We start from the raw sequence: 25,161 nt of genomic DNA on the forward strand, positions 1-25,161 counted from the left end.
TATCAATATGAGGTAGACGAACTTTCCTTGACTATTTCTGTGCTGTACTTTACTTCTCCACCACATTTCAAAGGGAATATTGCACATTTTACTCCATTACATTTATTTGATACACAGCTATTTACACATTACTCTGCAGAGTGATATTTCAAACCATTTAAATAACATTGCAGTATGAATTGAGCGGTACTGAGCAGTATATAAAGTAGTTAAAAGTAGCTCAATCTAGACCAGCTCCACAACATCTAAATGTTAATAATCCAATAATGTAATGTATCATAACTTAAAGGATACATAGGGCTATTTTGCTGCATAATGACTGCTTTTACATAGCATTTTGCTGTTAATAGGCCTAATAATGTGAATAATGATCGAAGGACTTGTAATTGGATTTTTGTTTTTTACACTTACTGGATACATTCAAGATCTATACTGGTATCCACAGTACAATGTAGTATTATAAAGATCTCTATCGATAAAATATATAAATGCTGTTGACTATCACACACTTGCCTATTCATTTAATATAGTCAGGCTGAACTTGGCAGCTTTCCTGAGCTCAAAATCATGTCAGAGAACCGCTATGTTCTCCTTTTAAATGACTAAAATGAAAGTGAACAAACTCTTGTAGCGGAAAATGTAATTCTAAATTAGTATCTCCTGCTTTGAGATCATTACTCTGATGTTACTTGTAGCCCACGCAGGGTTTAAACCCTTTAGAAATAAGGTATCTTCACTGCAGCATGCAGATAGAGAAGCTATTTCTGTTGCAAACTTACCTTCACCGTCTGCAACACTTATATAGAGCTCTTGAAAGCATACTTGGCTATAAGTGGTGGTGTTAAATATGCTTTTTTCTAAATGTAAATGCTCATGTGAGATGTCGTCTGATTCACGAGAGCCTCTCTGCATAATATTGCAGTCCTCCAGTGATTAACTGCAGGACTACCAATATATTAATGTAACTCATACACCTATAAAACCTATAAAAGATACCACAAAAAGGTGATCCCTCGGAGTCACTTCGTTGGCAGTAACTTCATATTCTCCTAGATAGTGAAGACAAGTGGTGGATGATACAGAAATTGAGTTAACGTGCTTTATTTTCTTATGTTGACATATATGAATTGTCTCCTTGTCATAATTATATTCATGAAAATGCATATGAATCATATGTTAACACAGTATAATCAGCCGACATAAGGGAATAAGGAAAGATCGGCTGAAAAAGAATGAACGATCTCTGCTTTATCTGTAAAACGTTCCGTTGGGGATCAACAAGCCTGTGGTTGACAACGTTTCGTTTTCAGGAGCTTTTATCAGCCAAATTAGACATAAGACACTAGTGATCCTACAATATCACTGTTGCTGCAGGAACTGATGTGAGCTTGTTAACGGCGAATTAGCGATAGTAGTGACCTTTGTCAATTTCAGCCAGAGATGTCTGCTCATCGTAGATGGTTACACCAGTTTTAACACAACATCGCTGTACAACACAGTCTTTTGATCATGGCCAATGAATGAATTAACTTGAGATAGATGCCATTGGGCTGTGTAACAGTTGAATAGCAGTACTCACCTTGACGGACGTATTCAACACTAGTCATGATTGCACAAATGCACTAGTCACTCCTTGGCCTTTTCATTGGTCTTTGCTTCTAATATCCAGGATGAAAGAACAAGGTGGTTGATCTGAAAATGTTGTCAAACATCCTCCTAAACTACCTACAGAAATCAGTTTATGAATGGTTGAGCTTTAAGTTACATTACCTTACTGAAAGATTAACACAAGGTCCCCTTGCCGGAAATTTCTGAGACAGGGATTACAATGTAACCCCCACATATACTGTACGAGCACCTGTTCCATACCAATATCCTGTGATAACAATGGACCCAGCTCTATGACAACTGAGGAAACTCCGTCAGCGGATGAAAGCCATGTGAGCTGAAAGCTCTGGAAAATCTCAAGTGAATAGACCTTGTGCTGAGATTTTTTTTATTTTTCAAACAAGTATAATAAATAAGTAAGAGTCCAGGAAATGAATGTAAGTCAATGTAATATCCCCTAAAGTCATGCAAACATGACTGTGTGTGTGTATGTAAGGTCAGATATAGGCGAACAGTCCAATCCTCTCATCTCTCTCTCCCCTTTGATCTCAGTTAGCTACTTTACAGCTTGGCTTACAGCAGTCTACCAAAGTCAGACGCCCTCACGCCACACACACACACACACACACACAGGAAAAACATGGAGAACAGATGTTGTCACCAAAGTGTATTGGTGGAGTTAATTCTGAGCTTCTATTATTTAACCTCTCTGACTGAAAATGTTGGTGGCTCAACGGTAAATATGACCCTTCCTTCTGCCTCTGTCTTTCAGATGAGTCTCTGCGAGTGTGTGTCCACCCTGGGCCCAGCTGCTGTACCAGTAAGATGGAGGACAGCTACATGGCGGCTGTTCGCAGTGAGACGCAGCAGAAGATGCGATCCTACAGCTTTGAACTGAAGTATCTGATCGCGGGACACACCAAGGCCTACCGAGGTGAGGGAGAGAAAGGGAAGGGGTGTACACAAGAGAATACGACACGTTCATTTAATAAATGCATTACTGAAGAGAAAAATTGGGGAATTGAAAAAAAACGTCTGTTGTGGGATGAAGGTGTAAAGGGAGACAAATGTACAGTGTACATTTCTTATTCCTCAGTCAACTTTTAATTTTTTTATTTGACCAATTTCTAAAAGTCAATTACCCAGAAGTTTGTCAAACATAACAATTCTGCTGCTGTTTTGTTTTTTTATAATTGTAATCAGATATCTTTTGTGTATTTGTGGACCCCTGGTTGAACAAAACAAGTAATACGAAGACCCCACCTTGGGATTCGGGAAATTGCTTTTGTTGAGATTTTTGGTGACTAGATGATCAAAAGAATAATAGCAAGAAGAAGAAAAAAAAATTCCAAGATGAAATGAAAATAATCATTAGTTGCATTTAAAAAATAAGAAGCTTCTGTTTCACATAATGCTACATTAATAACTTATCTTTATTATGATTAACAAGCACTGACAATGTCTGTTGGGGATTCAAGAACGTAAATCAAAGTGACTTTAATAGCAGTGGTGGTTTTGGTGTTTTAACAGTTCTGTCAAGTGCCTGTAGCCCCCCTGCCACTCTCACTTTGTGTGTTCCTCATGAAATAGCTAGTTTGTGTCAGGGTGGTGGTGCGAGGCCAGTGTATTTTGTGAGGCGCCACAGTGGCTAGCCAAACAAACAACTGATGTTCGATCGAGTCTTTGAGAGAGCAAACTCTCAGAGGGGGCAGCGGAAAACTTTGTTACAACTCCCCGCTCTCTTTCTCTTGTCTGTCTGTCTCTGCGATAATCAGGTTTTGTTCTTGACCAATGAGAGAGCGAGGGACGGAGAATGTTTACATTCAGTACGTATCCGCAGCAAAGTGTTGTTGCCGTGGGCAACAGCCGGTCCCTAACGGCCTGCTCTGAATAGGAGGAAGAATACTCTGCTTGTCCACTTGTCTCTCAACGCTATTCACCAGTCTGTGTGAGGCATGTGTGTGTGTGTGTGTGTGTTTGTGTGTGATAGAAAGAGCCTGTGTGTGTGTGTGTGTGTGTGTGTGTGCGTTTGCGTGTATGAATGTGTGTTTGTGTGCACACCGTGCACAGATTATGAGACGGGTAGAGTTGATGAAACCCAGCAGACAGACATGGCAAACATGTACCTCTCTATCTCTCACTCTCTGCTCTCCTGCTACATCTGAATGCATTCAGGCTCCGTTTCAGCTGCTATTTATGGCCGACGGATGGCGAAACCATCCATGGGTAAAACGAATGCAAAACACCCGTACACAGAGAAGGGCTGAACAAGGCCAAAGCTGCAGCAAGTGAGAGGAGACAAGTTTAGTATTTTCTGCATTTACCTCAAATGTAAACAATACAATTTAAACATTTATAGAGTCACTTCACGCGTCATATTACAAACATATTAACCCCAAGAAATATCTACTCGTGCAGATCATTTTATTTGCTTGTGATAGATATTATTGTCTGAAAATACTGCAGCCACCTCAGTACAATGGAGGTATATGAAGTGTGTATGTTGTTGCTCAAAACATTGAAAAGTGACAAGTAATGTTCAAAGCATTTACTCATTCGGGTATAATGGTGTAGACATCACAGGATGACAAAGCATACATTAGTTGCCGATGGGTCTTTTCAGCCTGTCCTTTTTTATACAGAAGATCAAATTTATCATATAAACAGTGGGCTGGATTCTCAGGAGAACACTTTTCAGAACAGTTATATCCTTGCAAGAAAGTAGTGCCTTATATCACAAAACCTGGACAAATAAAAAAAACTGCCAGCACAGCTGAATAATTCGAGCAGCAAGTGAGATGTTTTATGTGTTTTGGGGCGAACCGACCCCTTTTAACAAATTAAATTAATTTTGCACGACAGCAGCGTTCTTCAACAGCTGTGCTGAATCTCAAAGGTTCTCCAAAGCACAGTGATTAAAACCCACTAGAGAAACTGAGACATGCCCAGAGCGGTTGTAGTCAGGCTCTATTTACACCCTGGGGATTACTTTACTATGTGTGTGTGTGTGTGTGTGTTTGTGTGTGTGTGTGAAAATGTGTCTGCATGCTTGCGTGTGTTTCTCCTGGCACTGTAAGTCCCCCGTGCCCTCTTCACCGTGTCGCAGCTGTCATCCAATCACAGAGGGTAAAGAGCTAATCACATGACCCCAGAATAGTCTTTGCTGTGTCACTCGATGCCGTCTGTATTTGTGTTGCTATTGCCCGGACATGGGTATGCAAACACATAAAAGTGAGACATTCTCACTCAGTAGTGCTCTACCACTCTTCCCCCGAATACAATCAATGTCATTTTTATTCAATCTGTGTGGGTGAAAATTCGTTTGAGTGTACAACACTGAAACAAATACCATGCTGCCTCTGGAGAGTGATATTTCTTATTCAGTGAATTTGTGAGTTACAGTATTTGATAAATTCCCTAACTTGGAGAGCCAGGTGGCTGCAGCTGTGATAGTGAAATAAAAAGTTGTAAAGACACACACACACACACACACACACACACACACACTCTCTCACACGCAAACATGCACATGGCTGACTGAATGACTTAGTGAAAGTCACAGATACCTTACTCTCTCTCTCTCTCTCTCTCTCTCTTACTGTTTGTGTGTGTGTGTGTGTGTCAGGATGCCATCAGATTGACATCACCCTTTTTACTTGGGAACTTTCAAACATAGGCTCACACACTGTCACACACCAGAAGCCTCTGTTATTTAAACACAGTAGATCCTGAGATTGGGCCTCTAATTATCGCCGGACTATAGATAACAGGGCATAGTGAAAACGAGCTCAGGGATGAATTACGTTGTGTGCTATTCTGGCTCACATGCAGCAGGATAAAGTCAATCCAAGGTTAGTGAGACAGACACCGTTTAACAAGGAAAACTACGCACAGATATGGATATGTGATATCTAACATGTGGAAATGATAAGTACCAATGTCAGTTATGTCACATCGGAAATTGGAAACATTTTATATAGACACACTGTGTTTACTTTACATAACACTGCACATGTTTGCTTCATATATGACCATTTATGTAACATATATGACAACCTCTATCTGGTATAGAAGCATATGATTGGATACATTACATATTAAAAAGCGAATACATATATGACAAGTTATATGACAAGTATTTTTTGGTTGCTGTGTTTATTTTCTAGTTTTAAATATGATACTAATGGCACTTTTTTTTGTTTATTTGGTGTATTTATTCATTACAATGCCCAAAGCTAATTGCGTCAGAGAACTATTGGTATCAGAAGCTGTTTAACTGGCAGCGAGGGGTTGAAAGTTTGAATCATGCTATCATGCCAAATACTGAACCAAATGAACAAAAAATAGTTTTTTGTTATTCCTTTATCTTTTGTTTTCTTTTGCTTTGTAATTGTCAAAAAACTTTAGACTGACAATAAATTAGCTCACTTTGGTAACAGTTAATAATTATGCAAATATTCCTTTCAGTTACATTCTTTACGAATTATCATGGATGTTTTTCACTAGTGCATATGGTACAATAACATGTATCTTGGTCTCACTCCCTTTCTGTCTGTCTTCTCTCTTGTTCCAGAGACCTTTGAGTCGCTCGTGTCCTTCACATCTAACCTGACCAGCACTCTGTTTGACAGCGCTTACTCTGCTCTTGCGTCAGACTGTCGCCCCCTTGTGTTTCAGCTGTTCAGCGACATCAAACGCCACGTTTCTGGAAACTCTAATTCCACACTGGACAACACTGTGCGTCGGTTCTACAATGATCTTTTCCCGCTGGTCTACCGCCGCCTGCTCAACCCTGGGATCGGCCACATGTCACCCAAGTCCTATTCCTCCCCCTCCAACAACCACGACGACTGCCTGCGGATGACACGGCAGGATGTCAGCCCCTTCGGACCCCATCCTCGCCTCCTGGTCAGCAGCTTAACCCGGGCCCTTGGGGCGGGCCGAGCACTGAGCCGACTGCTGAGACTGGCTGGAGAGGTTGTGAATGCGACCGAGAAGGCGACGTTATCCAGAGAGTGTGGGCGAGGCTTAGTGAGGATGCAGTACTGCTCCCACTGTAGAGGGATGACGATGATACGGCCCTGTACCGGACTGTGTATCAACATTATGAGAGGATGTCTGGTAAGTGTTTGAATGTTTGTGCTTTTACTGCTTGTATGTGTATGTCTACATGAGAAAGATCATGTCTGTGCATTCAGTATGGGGCCAGTGGCAGGGGGAAATTAGCTTAGCTTAGCATAAAGACTTGAGGTAGGAGGAAACAGTTATCCTGGATTTGTCCAATGTTTAAAAATACACCTGTACCACCACTTCTCAATTTTACAATTTACCACGTATGTTATTTATTTTATCCATACACAAAACAGAAATATAAACATAACAAGGTGTGGTTTCACTAGGAGTTATGTGTTGTAAGAAAGCAAATAAGACTTTTTTCCAAAGTGTTGAACTATTCTTTTGAATTAACTTTCCTTTAAACCTGCAACTTAAAAAAAACAAAAAAACATTTTAGATATATCATATCAGTAATGTTTTGATTCTTTCAATAATTTGTTATTTTAAATGTGGTGACTCAAAGCCACTGAGGGATTGCAGACATTTCTTTTTAGCTTGCAAGACTGTTCATCCTAATGATATAACCATGCAACAAACAATAGGTCCTTAGCAGCCATTTTGACATTTTATTGTAGGGTAAACACAGGGGTAATAATACAATTAATTATGGTCCCTATCAATTTAATGTGTCAGCCATGCACAGGCAGCTTTCATTCCACCTTCAGAATGAGGAGGTTAGCGAAACCTTTTCAGGTCATGTGTTTGTGTATTGTAGCTGAAACGGTTTTAGATGCATGGGAGGCCTCCGGGTATTTGTCTCCTTTTGCCTCTGGAGAGGCGAGTAAAAAAATGTCTTAAAGCTCCCATCTCTCACATTCCTGAAGCACTCATTCACAGCATTTTATCATCAATAAATCATTTCCACATTAAGTTTTAGACAAACATTGTCAGGAGAACTGGCAGGGTCTTCTGCGCATCTTTTTGGGCTGCTTCGAAATTTGCTGGACGGCTTTAACATCGGCCACAATAGAGAGAGAAGATGGCACTGTTCATACCCCTTGAGAGTTTCTTGGAAAAGAAAGTGTGGTGGTAAATCAACTTCCTTTATGTTCATCGTCTGGATTAAAGGAAAGAAAAATGCACACAGCAAAGTCAAGGAAAGGCAGATGGACAAGTAGGAACAGCCTCTCTGTGACAGAAGACAACTTGGTTTATGGAAAATGTTGTCTTGACTTTACTGAAACTGAAAGTTGTCATCTCATTGATTGGCTCATTTTCAAACTTCTGTTTTTTTCCGTTGATATAGGGAGCACACCTAAGCCTATTTGCCGTCTTTGAAGAAATATTTAAGACGTAACATTAAACATGTTCTTGTTCTCCTTCTCCTCATCTTCTTCCCACATGTGTCACCTCTGCACCCCTTGGCTCCTCATCCGCTCTTCACTGTTCCCATTTCTCCTCTTTTCCTGTCCATCCTCTCTCTTCTAGGTCGGCGTATCAGAGCTTGGCGCCCCCTGGGGGAGTTTGGTGGTGTTGCTCCAACGGTTAGCTGCTACTTTAGCAACCAGCAGCAATCACAACAGCATGGAGTTAGCTCTGTTAGCAGTCCGCAACCATGTGAATGATGCTATACTGCACGCTCAGCTGCACGGGCCACACATTACCGCCACAGTAAGCAGAGGGGATGATGGGATGGAGGGGAATGCTGTCCAAGTATATTTTGCTTTACACTCTCTATATTTAAAATTGTTACGTAAAATGTATTTTGGATTCTGGATATTGATGCCAGTCTATTGAAAAAGGTTTCAATACTAAAGTAATTATGCCCCTGTATAATACAATTACTTTAAAGGGATCAGTAACAGATTGCTAAACCATCCCTGATATGTCCCAATAATAAAGTCATTTGGATTTTGGACACAGAGTGAGGAAGGCCGTGGCTTTTCTTTCAGCCTGGCAGTTGGATCTCCTCACAAAAGCCTAGTTGGGCTAAAAACAGCCTCATTCTTCAGAGAATCTGGGGTTCCCCTCAGTCTGTGTGTGTGTGTGTGTGTGTATATATGTATGTGAGTGTGAATACAGATCCAGTGCCAGACAAAGACTATGGTTGGCGGGACAACCAATACCCAGAATGCAGCTTGGTTCTGAGTGATGAGAAAGTTTCTGTGGCTAATCTCTGGACAAACAGACGACACACAAACACATGCATGCATGCACACACTATTGGAGGAGGAAATAGAATATCCATCCAACTTTGAGAGAACATTGTGGACTCAGTAGAGTAGATTCCTGAGAGGTAAACAAACATACACAAGCATAATCACACTGCTAATTGTGGCTTACACGAAAACACCCATTAATTGAATATTTGATCAAGCTTCTTATTCATTAGACACATCACTAAAGGCTAACCCCTAACCCTTTAACAGTGTTTATGTGCAGCATTCAAAGTTAAATGATGATTAGCAACATGAATTTTAAGGCGGCAGTCATTGCGTTACTGCTGTTTAAAATGCATCGTGTGTTGTGCTCCACCGTATTGGATTTAGAGGTACACTTGTCAACTTAATACTGCTATATTTAGACCAAATTATTATTTCCCTAGTGCAAGGTGCAGAGCAAATCTATGAGAACCCAAAACCCAATCAAAGAAAACCCTGCTAGCTGGGAGAAGAGAGAGCCAGAAGTGACATATACAGACCGCTTAAATACAGCAGGAGGAGTTGATTCAGGTGTGGCTCATTCTCCTGACACAGCTCTGCCACTCTGTCTGCCGCCGAAACAGGAAAAACACACATGGAGCCCAGGATAACACACTGGTGTCGAAAGGGTGTATTTGAGCTCATCTGATCACGTAGCATACACAACACGACCCCCTAAACTGTCTCCTCCTCAGGTAGAGAAGGTGTGTGGACCCCAGGCAGCTGGTCCCATGATGCAGAGTGCAAATCCTGCTACCTCGCATATTACATCTCTGAGCCCTTTTCCATCAGTAACCTCAGAGAGGTCAGATGTGTCATCGCCTCCTTCAGTGGGTCCGCAATCCCGGAGGTGAGTTACATACATCTGATGAAATGTTTGAGTTCTGGTAGGAATTCAGCCACAGAGGGTGAATTAAATGTGGAAAGAGACGGAGTAGAGGTTCTTTTTACATTTGACCTTCAGTCATGGCAGAAGCAAATTAATTCAAATGTGTTTTTTTTGTCTGTGCTTGTTTGTATATCCCACCAGGTCATTCCTTCTGAAAGGCTCCAGAGGAGACAAGAGTCGCAGCTTGAAAAAACTGTCTCGGTAAATTCAATTCACTTTGAAATATTAGTTCATAATCAAAAAGGAAAATTACAGACATCTTATCACATGTTAATGTCTCCATTTAATAGCCCTTAAAGAAGAGCCAGTGTCAGTAGATACCTTGTTAGGAAACATCAGAGGTTTTACCCCTGAACCAACATTTTACAAGTATTTAAAACATCTGTTAGAATGATTAAGTGAAAACATTATACCAATAAAGTACAACACAGCTGTTGTCAGTGAACTTGTAATTCTTTGTATCTTAAGTGGCTTTAGAATAAAAAAAAATTTGTGTCATTCCTCCTTACGGATATAACCACCCCCTAAAGGTGGGACTTTGAGCATCAATAAAACCTGAGATCAGCCAACTCATTAAATGAAATCCTCCATATTGGATTTTCATTATGCAGTCATTATCAAAAGTGCTGTGAGCTTGTTTCTATTCCCCATGCTGTCAGCGAAGGTCTATCAGAAAGGATTTGGGAGAGAATTGAACGTGACGTGTCTAAATTGGAACAAATAAAAACATATGGTACATTGGTCTCACTATTACTAACAACCATCACAAATCCCTCCCTCTCTCTCTCTCTTTCAGGGAGTTTGAGGGCTCTATCCAGCGGTACCAGTGGTTTTTCTCAGAGCTGCCAGAGATGCTTTGTGAAAGTGAGATGGAAGTTGAGCAGCACACATGCTGGAGTGGCCAAGACGTCGTAGAGAGGTATGTGTGTTGCATTTTTTCCCCCCCAGGAAGAAACTACCAAAGAACAATCATATAGAGCAGATGCTCTGGCACACTATGTGATCCTGGATGATTAATCAAGTTAAACGCTAATTTCTGGCATTTAATGTTCATATTAATTCACAGCCACATTGGCTGAGTGATGAAAATGCAACGGCTTTGGAGAGAATGTGATATTTTGTTGTTGCATTTTTAGATCCAGTATCCACGAATACAAGGCTAAAGCAACAAAAGCAAAGGAAATACATGCTGAGAGAGAGTTTTGATGTATACAAATACTGGTTCTGGACTTTGGCCAGGTTCAGGCTCGGGCTAAAATTCCAGGCCTGTTCAGTACTCAAGAGAGCCATGTAAAATCCAAGTTGGTGCACAGGTAATTTGTCCATCGATGACTGGAGTGCTGCCTCAGTATTGAGCACTGCTCTCCACTGCCACGTGCCCAGAAGCTTCAATATATTGCAGCAATGTAGATGTACAGTAGGGAGTATATTTGTCCCAGTGTGCTGTAGCATCCAGTCACAATCCAGTGTTTACTGACAACCCAGTCAGTGTGTGAGACAGATGTTGAGTGCCTCCTTTGATTCTACTCATCTGCACATCACTGGTGTAAATCATGTGTTTGTTACTTTAGGTAAGCCTGATATCAAAGTGAAATCTCCCGAGTTGTTGTTGAGAAGCTCACCTTACATTGGTGAGTTTGTGTTTTCTACATATGTTTGAAACACAACTTTATGAGCATTAAATACCAGTGATAATTTCTTCACTCCGGTAGTCATCCATGACTGTGTAATTCTTAGTCACAATGATTTTTTTATTTAAAAAAAGGGGACAGAAGTGAAGCATATGAGAGTGTGTGTGTGTGTGTGTGTGTGTGTGTGTGTGTGTGTGTGTGTGTGTGTGTGTCTCCTTATAGTTGCCAGGGTGGGCGGGGTGACAGGGTTGTGAAGGTTAGAGAGTTTGTTTCCAGAGTCTTTCTCATGGTGATTACATTGGCAGCTTAAACTGGTAACAAGACAAATGTGCACACATACACGCACCAAGACACACACACACACTTTCACGGACGTGCACACAAATGCACTTCCAACACACACGTTCATACACACATACCAACACAGAATATGAGATCATCTGACATCTCACTGCACACGGCCCTATCTCAACACACACACACACACACACACACACACACACACACCATCAGTTGCTGTGATGGAGAAGGTTTCAATTAATGGTCTATCAACCATATGAAACAGGCCATGTAGTCTTGCAAGGACATCCGACACAAACACACACACACACACACACACACACACACACACACACACACACACACACACACACACACACACACACACACACACACAGATACACTCAATTTGTTACGTCACCAGTGCTTCAGTGAAGGTCAGTAAACCTAAATTGGAGGTCAGTTGTCTTGATAGTCTGTATTCAGTGTGGTTCAGCAGTGAAGTCCTGGATGCAGGTTAAGAAGTGAAAAGTTGTGAACCCTTCCACATATTTCTAGTCTTTTAACAAAATGCCAAGGATAAAAGTTGCAAAATGATGATGAGGTGAGGTTTCTGAGCAAGTAAAATATTCAGAGATCCTCAGACCGTATATTATTTGTTTTTGTTTTTGTTTCTACTGTTTTATTAAGAGGAACAGACGAGATGTTACACTCCTCTGTTTTGGAGTTCAGCCAGTCTTTGCCTCTCTGACCTCTTTACATCATTCTCTTGCATCTATCCACCCATCCACCCGTTCATTCATTAATTCAGCCATCCATTCATCTCTCCTTCCTTTTATTCAGACCTCCATTCATCTCCTCCGCCCTCTGACCCACTTCACTCACAAATGTCTGTGCTGGTGAGAGTCTATATATGTGAGAAAAAAAGAGAGGCAAAACACACAGAATGATGAGAAAGTCTGAGAGTGCTCGATGTGCTGTCTCATACGGATGCAAGCTATAGCATGATGATGACGATGGTTAGGCCACTGTTGAGGGGAAGAAGGGTCCAGCATTTCCTCCCCCGTCCAAAAAGCTTTGCCTCAATAGAACCGAGTTGAAACAGTTATTCCTACGGGTATCTTAAACAGCATCTTGCATGAATGTTTATCATATTGAAGGCGAAAGGAGATAGGACTAAAATACCGCTTACAATTAATTTACTACAATCTGTTTGTAATATTTAAAAACGTTAAGTCAAAGTCTCAGTATGCAACTACCAGTGAGTAACCTTGAATAACTTCAACATTTGGAGACCGATGAGTAAACACTGCTATCAGCTGCCAGCCCAAACTGAAGGCCCAGACGGTTTATAATATAAACTGGAGGCGATGGCAGGAAACAACTGGCAGCAGATTTTTGTCCAGTCGCTCCTGGCCAGTCCTTCATATCCATTTACACAGATGGGACATTCACGTATACACACAGAGCAGAGCACAGAGCGAGTTATTAGAATAACCATTAAAATTACAGCATGTGACAAGCACAATGCTTTTATTTTGTCAACTAAACTGCATATAGAAATAATCTCATGACGCAAAGGCAATGCGTTAGGCCGTATACAACACGCTACAGTAAGCACATTATCCAAACATCGTCATCTTCACCATTGTGTTTGTTTTTCCATCACAATAGACACAATAGTTCTCAAAATAATGGTTAAAAAACTCAATTTATCTGTTCTAGATAATATAAAGAGACATTTTGGTAATACAGTGACATTTAAAGTGACAGCGGTACTGAGCAGCTTCTTATCCATCCTTCCTCTCTTACTGTCACAGGCCCCATCTGTAGACTATTTACAGCAGGCATTTCTTCCTCTATGGTTGTTTTTAAATCAAGCAGGGAGGGCAAGTGGTACAAACGAAATCCAGAGTGTGTGATATGCAGTTGATTATTTCTCTGGACGCTTGATTGACTGGTCTATGAACAAGCTGGTTCAAGTATGACGCTAATGAATTGGTATTGGGTAACTGTGCTGGTATATTCATAACAATTCCAGTTAAACAATAACAGTATATGCGTTTTGCAGCTGTTTTAAACTGACTAAACGTTTATTGTTATGTGGCAAGTTACAACTGTAATAGCTGATTTTAACCAGAAGAGGGAAGCATCTTATCATCATCCCAAACAACGAGAGATTAACTCTGCTTCCACCTCTGAAGACTTGGCACACCCGATGTTCTAAACTATTTTGCGTAATTTATTTATATATTCTTTTGCTTAACATCTGTTTTTTTATCAGCCATTGATGCTTCACACAATCAGGGAAATGCTGTTAAAAACAGAGGAAGATTTGTCCGGAGGGGATGAAGAGGAATATGAAGGATATAGAATGTCAGACTGAGAGCAATGTTTACAAACCTATCCAAACCACAGCATATCGCTTCCATGTCAGGTATAAGTGTGTGTGTGTGTGTGTGTGTGTGTGTGTGTGTAAATGATTCCACATGAATGCAGCTATTGAGGTTGTTACTCCTTATAATTACACACCTCCCTCAGATTATATCACTCTCTCAGGTGATTTCATTTTCACTGTCTTCGTATGATTGTGTGTGTGTGTGTGTGTGTGTTTCCCTGCATGCCACAATCGCTTTAAACATTACCGTTAACAAGCCTGCAGTAACCGAGGGCAACCGCAGAGCAGCTTTGTCATCATGGCGCCCTGGTGATTTATGTCTCTCGTTCTCCAGATCTTATTAAGTGTCACTCTCCGCGTCGTCTGCAGCACACTTTCTGCAATATTACCATCTCATCAAACAGACAGAGAATCCAGACAGTCTGCAATCTGGCCAGTAGCTCATCCGCAGCACTGGCAGCTTCCAATACGTTCAGCAGGACGGCAGTTATTGGACGTGAAAAAATGCTTAAGATGTGCATATGCTGTTGATATCTTCCTCTCCACTTGAATATAAGGCACAATCCACAAGATGTGATTTATTACTGGAACAAAGGAAGAAGATTTGTCAAATGGTAATTACAGATAATTGATCGTACATTTTTTTTTCTGTAGCTTCACTAACCTTTTGCACAGAATACAGATTTTTAACAGCCATGACTCTTTTCTTTGAAGTCAAAAGATCTGACGTCTAGGTCCAATTAACGACACTAACCCTTCACTGCGTTCATTCGGCTGGATTTATTCGCTCATTCTAATGGAACATAACACATTGTAATTGAACTTAACAATACTAAAAGGCAGTCAAGTTAAAACAAATAAAGCCACTTCTTCACCTCCAGCCTCACTCAATGTGATGGCTGTTGATCATTGGGTGGAATGATATCTGTTCAGCTTTCAACAGATGTTTAGTTGCTGCTGGCAGAGAGTTTTAAGAATGTCTCATCCTGCAAAAAAACAAATAATTGCATACAGCCAACTCTGGATCTCTGTTCCCCTTTTAGCTTTACACTGCAAGGCTGTATATGAGACAGGTGACATGAATCCTTTCTTCTTCCTTCTATTGCACCAATCATTGCAGAGCATAGCCCATTAATAATTGATCTTTCCATTACATCTTGCATAGTCATAGTCATGGAAAGTGCCTCATGTAGCCCCTCTGCAATTTGCTTTAGCTATTGCAGTGACCCTCATACATATTGTTGTCCTGCCTGTCACTTATACTGGAATTGCTAATCAATAACAGCTGGAGCCATTTCTCTTGGAGCACTCCACGTCAATTCCAGCCTCACCCTCCGTGTGTGTGTGTGTGTGTGTGTCATCATGGCCCAATGGGGTCCTGGAGACACCTAGGGTTGGAAATTTCATGTTTGATTATTAACAACATCTTCATGCAGTCGATACATTATTATACTGTGATCTGCTGATTCTGTTTAAGCAGCTACTGTACAGATAAATTACAAATCCTGCAAATAACTCATAGAGGTGCATTTTTTAATTTATACTGTACTTATTAATCTGTAGACATGCTCTTGCCTCCACCTTTAGGTCCTTAGACTGCATTTATCATGAAGCTCTAGGATTAATTACTGGAGATAATTAGGATACCCGCCACAGCATTGTTCACGTTTAGGTCGGTTGGTTTTCCTTTACTGAGAGACACAGTAGCCATTGGTGATTACTTATCTACAAACGCCTCCTCGGAAAATCACCATCTTGCATTGATGCTCTGAAAGGAATGACTGCTTTATTGTTGGTGCAACCCAGACACTTTATACATCTTTGTAACTTCTAAAGGATAACGGTCGGTGGTTCATACCTGTCTGCAGTGCTCTAACTAATTATGTAAATGATTTTGTTCTCTTTGTGTTTGTTTATTTACACCAGTTAGTTTATTTGTCGGTGCCACTTTAATCAGGTTGTTGTGGTGAACCTTTCATCCTGTGTTAATGCAATACATGAAGCCCAATATCCTGTTGATATTACATAGGTTTTACCAGCAGGTTGGTGGAAATACCCATTTCTTACAGGAATTAACAGGGATGCACCTTATGATCTTTTGCTCTTCACTGGTGTTTTCTTGTAATTGATGAAAGAGGTTTCCATTGTGAAATGTACCTATTGTGTTTAATCCTTTACAATGCAGTTTCCCTCCAGTAATCTTCTCCGCATTGCAGCAGAAACACCATAACTGTAATAATGCATCTCATCATGAAACATAAGAGCAAAGCTGTTAGTAATTACTTTTTTCCCACACTCACTCTGGATCACTGAATATGTTGAAAGTATCAGCCGTATCATGTTTAATTTATTTTTATTTAGTTCCGTCTCTGTTGATTTTATTCATTATAGCTCTTTCTCAATCCATCACATTATTTGTGCCTCTCTAATGACCTGGTTTCCCCCATGAGGATCCGTAGTCTCACCCTCTCTTGAATTAAACATGCAGCTCTTGATCTGTTGATGTCGTAAGCGATTGGCTGCATATTTAATGTGAACTTGCTCAAAGCTGGATTGGAAAATAATTCTCAGAGACAGCTCATAGGCAATTATGTGAGAGCAGTTATAACGGATTGCCAATGTCAGGCTCATTGAAGCCAAAACACAAAGACTTGCTTTGTGAGTCAGGCCTCAGGACACTTTGACTTAAGTAAGACTTTAACCAGAATATGACCCTTTTATCAGGAGAAATCTGTGTGAGAATAAAACAACCATTTGAGAAAGTTAATTAGAGACTTTCTGCGTCGGACTTAAGTTTCTGGTGGGATCTGATTCCAGACCAGCAGGGGTTAGCATGGCTCCAGAGGCTGGGGCCTTCACCACCTAATCATCTCTTGGCATTCGTAGTAGTTTTTTTTTTTTTATATTCGGTTGACATCCACCGTGCGTCTGCTCGCTAGTTCCCACGACCCTTGTCCCATGTTGCCATAGCCACACATAGAGTGTGTTTGTGTTTTCGAGGGCGGTTACCGAGTTGGTGGCTGATTGTATACGCTACCAAAGCTGGTTTGTAACTTGGGGGACTTGGAAAAATATGACTCATGAACTGTTGTTTCTTCTTCTTCTCCTTTTTTCTCACATCATCTGCCATTTGATCAACACACTGCGACCCCCCCACCCAGACAAAATGATGTGATCCTTACTTAAAACCCACTACAGAAAGAAATATTTAGGATCAAACTCAGTGATGTTCATTTGCCACATCCAGGCCACTCTACCCAATTTGTCATACTGAGTTGATTATGAAGTTCTCACATGCACGTATCTGCCAAACAATATCTGTCCAGTGACAAAGAAGTCAGAAACCAGGATACATCCCTCACCCATTCACAGCTGGTAACAGGCCAAATTACATTTTGTTTAAAAAGCCCATATTTTATAGAATAAAAGATCTCACATGCCTGTTGCAACCTCTAGGGAGGTAAACAATCATGGAAGCACAATTGACACATTGTATAGAGGTTGCTGAGAGTCCAGTAACAAAGATGAGATTCAATTTACAACCATTCATATCCATCACTAAGATTAAAGTATCAATACCACATTATTTCAGAAGAATACTGCCTTTGACATTGTGCTCAATTAAAGTCAAGAAGGATGGGCAGTCAAATGTTGTTAATTTTTAAAATGGCAGACGCATTTAATTCATGGAGTCGAATGAATCATTTACAACCTGTTCTTAATAAAAGTCGATTAAGATTAAGATCAGTCTGCCAGAAGACGAACTCATGTCACCATAGCTGAATGTCTCAAGTGACTCCTCTGCTTGAATACAAGTCTGTGTTTCTTTGTTTCATTTGCCAGGACAAATATTACAATATGGGTGTGTGTGTGTGTGTGTGTGTGTGTTCGTGCCCGTGCCCATGCACATGAAGTGAATCACTACGCCCTGACTGAACACACTACTATAGTGGCTGTGGGGAAAGTGGGGCAGGAGAGCAACACACACACACACACACACACACACACACACACACACACACACACACACACACACACACACACACACAGAACTAGGACAGAAAGTACTTCATGTCTCTCTCCTGTTCTGTCTTTCTGTAGTTATGCAGGTCGTGTGGTTGGCAGCAGTTTTAAAGCACAGAAGGAGAACCCAGAGTTGACTGTCCGTAACACAGATCCTGTCCTGAAGGGGGCGAAGCAGAGGCTGGAGCAGCTAACACAGGTACACACGCTTCAAATAAGAAACATGGGTGAGGTGAATGTGTTCAACAAACCCTGGCATTATTTCATTTTAATTCCAGTTTAGCCAGTTTATGTTTACAGGTAATATTTAGCAAAAAGCAATGCTAATGGTAAGGCCTGCAAATTGCAATATTGATTGGCCGTCTTGAATATAACATTGATAGATACATTTTTGGTCCTCAGGTGATGATTTCGATTGTTGGTGACCTCATGATCTTTGAATATATTTCTGTATCTACGTATTTAAATCCTGTCCATGAATAGTTTCCCAGAGGATGACTCCCATTGTATTTGGGGACCCTCTGACCTTTAGCAACACCCGGGAAATATGTCCTTTTAGACACACACACAATCTGATGGTCAGACGGTGATGAAAATGTCTTTCTTTCTCTCTGCAGTCTCATCATCAGGCCAAAATGTCAACTTTGCATCAGCAGGACCTTTGTAACATACCTCATAATCTTATAAGCATTGCAGCATGTCCATATCTGACATGGCCATTGATATATTGAGTTTTCTAGCCATGGCCCACACGATGTCTCAGTGGCAGTGTCTCTTTCTCTTCGTCTTTAACCATTCCACAGTAATGTAAGCTGTGACTTATCTTTGCATTGGGTGTTCATTTATCACACTGTGCAGTCTCTGCAGTATAGCCTCTCTTGTAAAAACTGTATTTTGGCGAATCTAATTGTGTTGGTGTGGATGGAGATAAAGTCAGAATAAGAAAGAGGATTTGTGGGCACAACTCTTCCATAGAGCATTAATATCTTCTGTAGTCACCTCGACACCATGACGTATGACGGTGGTTAGCATTCTGCACAAATGTGTCTACCTGCCCTTAATGAACTGATTCATTCATATCCATTCTTAAATAATGATGCTATTGTTAGTTTGACTGTTATTATTGTAGTGAAATATTAAGTTCAGCCTCTTGGTGTTTCTCTAAAGTGTGATGTAGGTGTGATACACGGCTGCTGAAGAAAGCTGCAGGGGTCTGGGTTGTGTGCGTGTGTGTGTGTGTGTGTGTGTGTGTGTGTGTGTGTTTGTAATGTGTCCTCGTCCTCATCTGCCTCTCAATCATTCATTATCACCTCATGTGTGAACCGCTGCTCAATATAATAAACTTAAATGTCAGCACAGAACAGATGTAGATAACAACATGCAATAATAAATTAATTAATTCAACAATTAAACTGGATTTATGCAGCACTTTGCAAAGCTCTGAACAGCATGGTAATATGAATGATTCATACAATCATGTGAATATCATTCCATGAAATGATGCATCAAGGTTATCCATGATGATTCATTATTTGCTCAAAGGACCATGGGGCTGTTTTTTTTGGGCCCTTTTGAGACAGTTGGACAAACAGAAAAGAACAGACAAGTAAACGGAGAGAAAGACAAACGAGCGAAGAAATCAACAGCAAAACATATCGTACGTCAACCATTACAGGATAAGGCTGGTTATATTATGTACTTATTGACAAATGAACAAACTCCATGATAAGACCAAAATATCTGGAGTCTTTCCAACATTCTCAGCCAGCCCGTAGCACTTGCGTGTCATGAATACATACTTTCATTTTTTTAAAGGTTTTATAATAAAATGAGAATATATAAGAATAATAAGAATGTATATATAATATAATTAATTAAGCTATTTCAAGCTTTGGATACACTGACAGTAGGATCAATTTATTCTTAGTTTTATTATTTTTATGGGATTTGTTAACTATGTTAACTAACTGAAATACAGAATATCACCAGATTTATCCTTATATAATTATTTTTAGCCATACGAAATTGATGATGACATAGATTTCAGACTGTGAAATCAGTTTTAACTGAACAAGTGATACCAATGACATGTTTTGATGCAGCAGCAAGTTCTTTCAACGCTGACTATCTGAGTGCATTATTGTAAGTTCGAGAGTGGAGATTGTAGTTTGCCAAGAAAATCTGATAAATTCCGTTGAAGTAAGTGTTGTTTGGTTTTTGAACATTCATGGCAAGATCATGGACTGTATGATCTATGTCATACAGTCTATGTATGGGACATGCTATGGTTTATTTTTTATCTTTATGCTGTTGAAGCTCTTTCTGTGCTCCGTCTAATTTTGTTGGTGACTCCATTAATCATGTTGCATTTACATGGAGCAAATGCCAAGTCAGCAAACCCCCCCCCCCCCCCCCCCCCCCCCCCCCCCACCACATCCACATACACCATGCAATCACTTATGTGTGAGATTTGCTTTCTCTGGCCCATTAACTCTACGTAAGCCTCACATGTCCTGTTATTCTTTCTTTAAAGACCTTTGAAGCGTCTGTGAATCTTCTAACATGCACACGAGCACACACTCAAACACTATGAGGATAGGAAAAGTAAGATCAATGTTGTTGGACTTGTAATGCATGCCCGCTGAATTGATGATGGTAATGCTATCAGGCCACAGCAATGAACCAAAGAGAAAAGTCAGACATAGCAACACAGCTCATCTGCATTGAAAACTATTTTAAGTTCCAAAGGGTGTGCAGTATTTTGGATAAACAGACAAACCCAGTGTGTAAGTACTACACACACTATCGTTTAAAATCACCGTTGGAAATCCAGGACCTAGGCTGTGCTTCTTTCATGCCAGCTGCCCCCGTGCTTTTTCTGTGGGGGAGGCCATTTATCTGAGGCACACACATTAATGCACACCATTTAATAATAGCGGTTCATGCCTGTCATGTGTGCCATGTACACACTCACACATCTAGGATTAGAGGAGGAACACAATATGAAATAAGACAAATATTGCTATTATTTCATCAGCACTGTTTTGGAGGTATGTCCTTCTGTCTGTCTTTCCCTCCGTCTCTTCTTATTGTACACTGTCCTAATGAGGTGCTATGTTGTTAGATCGGTGCATCAGTGGGTTTGCCCTCTAATGGGATTCTATTAGTGTAGCCAGTTTCATATCCTTATTTGATTTCTTGTTAGAAGATAGATGAGATGATAGATACCATTCTAATATTTGTGTGTTAGAATAGTGAATGAAGCTTACAACTGGCAACCAATGAGCTTAGTTTAGCACTTAGCATTGAAATCAGCTATATTGCTCTGTGCAAAGGTAACAAAAACTGTCAACCAGGATCTTTAAAGGTCACCAATTAACACGTTATGTAAAAGTGTAAAAATGACAAGTTGTGGTTTTACAAGGGCCAATAAACATCTGGTCACAGTCATTTCCTGGAAGTCCCTGAAGAAGAGTGTAGCTACCATGCAGCGACTCAGTGTTATATTGCATCTGGTGATAAGGTGGCCTAGTGACCAGCATAAAGCAGCAGTGGCTATAGTGTTTTATACGGTTCATTCTAATTGGCTGCAAATATTATTTTGTGCAACAGCTAGACCTGTGCATATACAACTAGTTTCCGAGCAACAAATTACATCATTCATCGTGTTGACAGATGGTGAATGTACTGCCCACCACTTATTAACTTTAAAAAATATCGTGACCAAATAATGGCACCTTACCATTAAAGTGTTGGTTGTTTGTTAACTGGAATGAGAAGTATTGCCATTCCATTATTTGTTTGTTTTTTGTATTTATTTTTGACCTCACCTGAGCCATAACTGAGTTCTTCTCCTGTCATTGAGACCGACACACTCTGGAGCTGTCACCCTTGAATTATTTGACTTGTAGGTTTATTGGTTTTATTGGAGAGTTTCAGTGCCACATGACCCACATTCTGTTTAAACTCTAGCCTTTGCACATGACCAGGAACAAAACCGCCGTGGTGGAAACATTGCTGTAATGTGTTTTTGTCCTCCCTCAGTCCGCATTTGAGGTCCGATGACATGATGGTGAATCACTGCAGAGAGTCGGTCTCAATGTCCCTTTGGACATGCTGTCATATAATAGCCTTGGTTCACCTTGTTCCTACGGGCTGCTCCACACTTGCTGTCGAGTGGAGGCCAGATGTCCCTCCTTATGTATCCAACTTGAAAACTTATTCTAAAACAACAATTGCTATTTAAAAACTGTTAAAACTGAGCACTATATCATGCACTTTTTGGTTATTTATTCAAAATATGAACACATGAAGTATTGTCTGTTTGCATGACATATTTTCGTCCATTTAACATTGTTTCCTCTTGTCCCAGTTAAATACATTCATGGAAAGTGCAGTATAATTATGTGTAGGTCTACAGCTGCACATTTTCAGAAAAAATATATACAGTTTGCATACTCATTCAGTGTGTGCGCATCACATTATGCCTCACAATATACAGCAACAGCTTATACCATAGTTATTGTGTTATGGGATTATATTTGCGGGACAGAGTTAAGCCAATGTTTAGATATTGGACTGTAGAATGGATTTGGTTATCAAACAACAAGCAACTTAGGCCTGGAAGCATTGCTGTAACTACTCTTACCCTGCATGACAATGTAGTTGTAAAAAAACTATTGTAATTATAAAACTCAAAACAGTTGACTCTCAGTTTGGCCTTCGAAGTATTTCATTTGCCAGACATATTTCAGCGTGAGCTATAACTCAAATCATTATGATAGATGTTACAATCGTGGAGGCATCGTGCAGCTTTGCTCTATATAAATATTATCTAAAATAAAGTAGAATGAAATGTCAGTATCAAATATCTGTTTCCTTTATAAAGCTGATGGCTGTTTGCCTTATCTCTGCCCTCAGCTGGAATTTATTTATTACCCACCTTGACTCTCTACAATACACATTTTTCATACTGTGAACCAATTAAATATGTTCTTGTATACAGTATGTGTGAAAACCTACTAACCCCCATTTTGGTGTTTTATAGTTTCTTACTTAGACAAAAACTTTGTGTTGTCCTGTATGAGTTAAAAAAAATTCGAAACCTAAATATTTGATTTTAGAACTGAGTGGATGTTTTTCTTTTAAATCCCTCATTAATTGAACTCTAGGAGAGGTTACCATTCGGCATCATAATTATGTAACATGCCACAGCATCCACGCTGTTACTTAACTGAGACAGCGTGACCTCAATCACCCTTTAGTCTGCTCTCTGACTTGTGTGTGCATTTGCGTATTTTCTGTTACTCGGTGTTTGTACAAAAGGGTTTATGTGGTCATTTAGTGCTTTTATTAAAAATATATATATTCTCTCTCTTATTATTAATAACGATACATTTATTTTGTATTGCGCTTTAAAAGGTGCTCAAAGGCACTTTACATAGTAAAAACAGAATCAATAAAAGCAATAACAATGTAAACAAGGCAGATAGATGACATAGAAACAAAACAAAAACATACATAACTAGCATCACAGGTTGAAAGCAGATTTAAACAGGTGAGTTTGAAGTGCAGTTTTGAAAGTGCACGAGTGATGGAGAATGTCTGAGGTGTTGGGGGAGGGAGTTCCAGAGGGAGGGGGCAGCAAAGGAGAAGGACCTGTCCCCCGAGGTCTGATGCTTAGACAGAGTAGGGGGGGTAAGGAGGTTGGCGTCGGCGGATCTGAGGTTGGGAGCGTGTCGATGCAGGAGGTCCTTAAGGTATGAAATGGCAAGGTTGTGAACGGCTTTGTATATGTGATGAGAAGACTCTTGACCTGTATCCTTTGCTGTATGGGGAGCCAGTGGAGGTTTTAAATGATGGCAGCTGAGTTTTGGACGTATTGTAGTTTGTTGATGAATTTAAGGCAATGTATAATGCCCCCAAAAGACATGACTGTGTGTTGTATTTAGGAGCTGTTAGTGGACCTCGGCTGGGCGAGCAAAACCAGAGGAAAGGTGGAGGAAGAGGAGGGAGGAAGTGCACAGACAGAGAGAGGCAGCGGTGACGACGACTGCGATGATGAAGATGGCTGTGAAGCATCTGGTGTGGAGAATGGTGAGTCATACACACACACACGCACACAAATGCAAAAAAAGAACAGCAAATATTAGCAAATATACACCCACACATATAAACACATGAATTGATGCACACTGAATTGATAACACATGAGCATATACTGTATACACACACGCACACACGCACACACACACTCACTCACACACACAGTTCATTGGCACGGTGGAGGTTTCAAAATGCTGCAGTCTCCACACATCTTGTGCCAGCAGGGAAGTGCCCAGAGGGAGGGAGAGTACTGAAGGATGGATCAACTGCCCTCTCTCTCTCCCTCCCCCCCTCTCTCTCTCTTTTTTTTTTTTTTCATCTCTCTTTCTGCTGGTCTCAGCAGTTTATTTCCACCTCGGCCGGAAAAAAAGGATGCACCAACAGGTCATCCCAAAAACAGAAATGGAAAAAAATAAACTGTAATTATCTATTGACTTATTCACCGGGCTCATGCTTATACATAATACATGGGTGTCACAGGGAGATCTAGGGACCCCTACGGGCCTTGGCATCCCACAGAGTGAATGTAGTTTAGATTTGCTGTCATTTAAATTGTTGATGAGAAAATGTTGCTCTATGTTGAGGTTTATTGACCAAATGTAATATCGTTCTCAAATTGTACCACCCTTTTCAATGTGAGAAGTCTGTTTTGGAGCACTTTAGTAGTAGCAGTAGTACAAATAAACAGAAATCCAGTCATTATAGAGCCTTGTAAAATATGAAAGGGTTTTAAATTGTAACCTGCACTCAAGCGCCTTGTTTTGGTGTTTCTGTTCTTTTTCAGTTTAATCAATTTTCACATTTGTTTGTGATATTGACATGTTAGTTGAACTATCGATGGTATAGAGCGGTGGATTGGCATAGCAGAATGGCTGGGGAGGTGGCGGGGCAGGCTGGTGTGGCTGATGAATGCAGGGAGGCAGAGAACCGGTTTCTGGAACACAGGGAAACTACTCCGGACACACACACACA

At 40.4% G+C, this 25,161-nt stretch overlaps 1 protein-coding gene across 12 annotated transcripts in view; it reads left to right on the plus strand.

Annotated features, from left to right (window-relative positions):
- Nucleotides 1-25,161, plus strand: part of LOC142946832 (glypican-5-like) — a 44,741-nt gene that overhangs the window by 4,579 nt on the left and 15,001 nt on the right. For all 12 annotated transcript variants that reach the window (XM_076088399.1, XM_076088401.1, XM_076088403.1 and 9 more), the window contains 8 exons: nucleotides 2,381-2,542; nucleotides 6,182-6,729; nucleotides 8,152-8,334; nucleotides 9,560-9,714; nucleotides 9,895-9,954; nucleotides 10,550-10,672; nucleotides 18,163-18,283; nucleotides 24,036-24,180. In XM_076088399.1, the coding sequence (XP_075944514.1) occupies nucleotides 2,381-2,542; nucleotides 6,182-6,729; nucleotides 8,152-8,334; nucleotides 9,560-9,714; nucleotides 9,895-9,954; nucleotides 10,550-10,672; nucleotides 18,163-18,283; nucleotides 24,036-24,180 (1,497 nt within the window). The remainder of the gene's footprint in view (nucleotides 1-2,380; nucleotides 2,543-6,181; nucleotides 6,730-8,151; nucleotides 8,335-9,559; nucleotides 9,715-9,894; nucleotides 9,955-10,549; nucleotides 10,673-18,162; nucleotides 18,284-24,035; nucleotides 24,181-25,161) is intronic.

Source organism: Anarhichas minor, unplaced genomic scaffold, assembly GCF_050575085.1.
Source record: "Anarhichas minor isolate MPS153535 unplaced genomic scaffold, ASM5057508v1 ptg000010l, whole genome shotgun sequence".
Classification (NCBI taxonomy): Eukaryota; Metazoa; Chordata; class Actinopteri; order Perciformes; family Anarhichadidae; genus Anarhichas; species Anarhichas minor.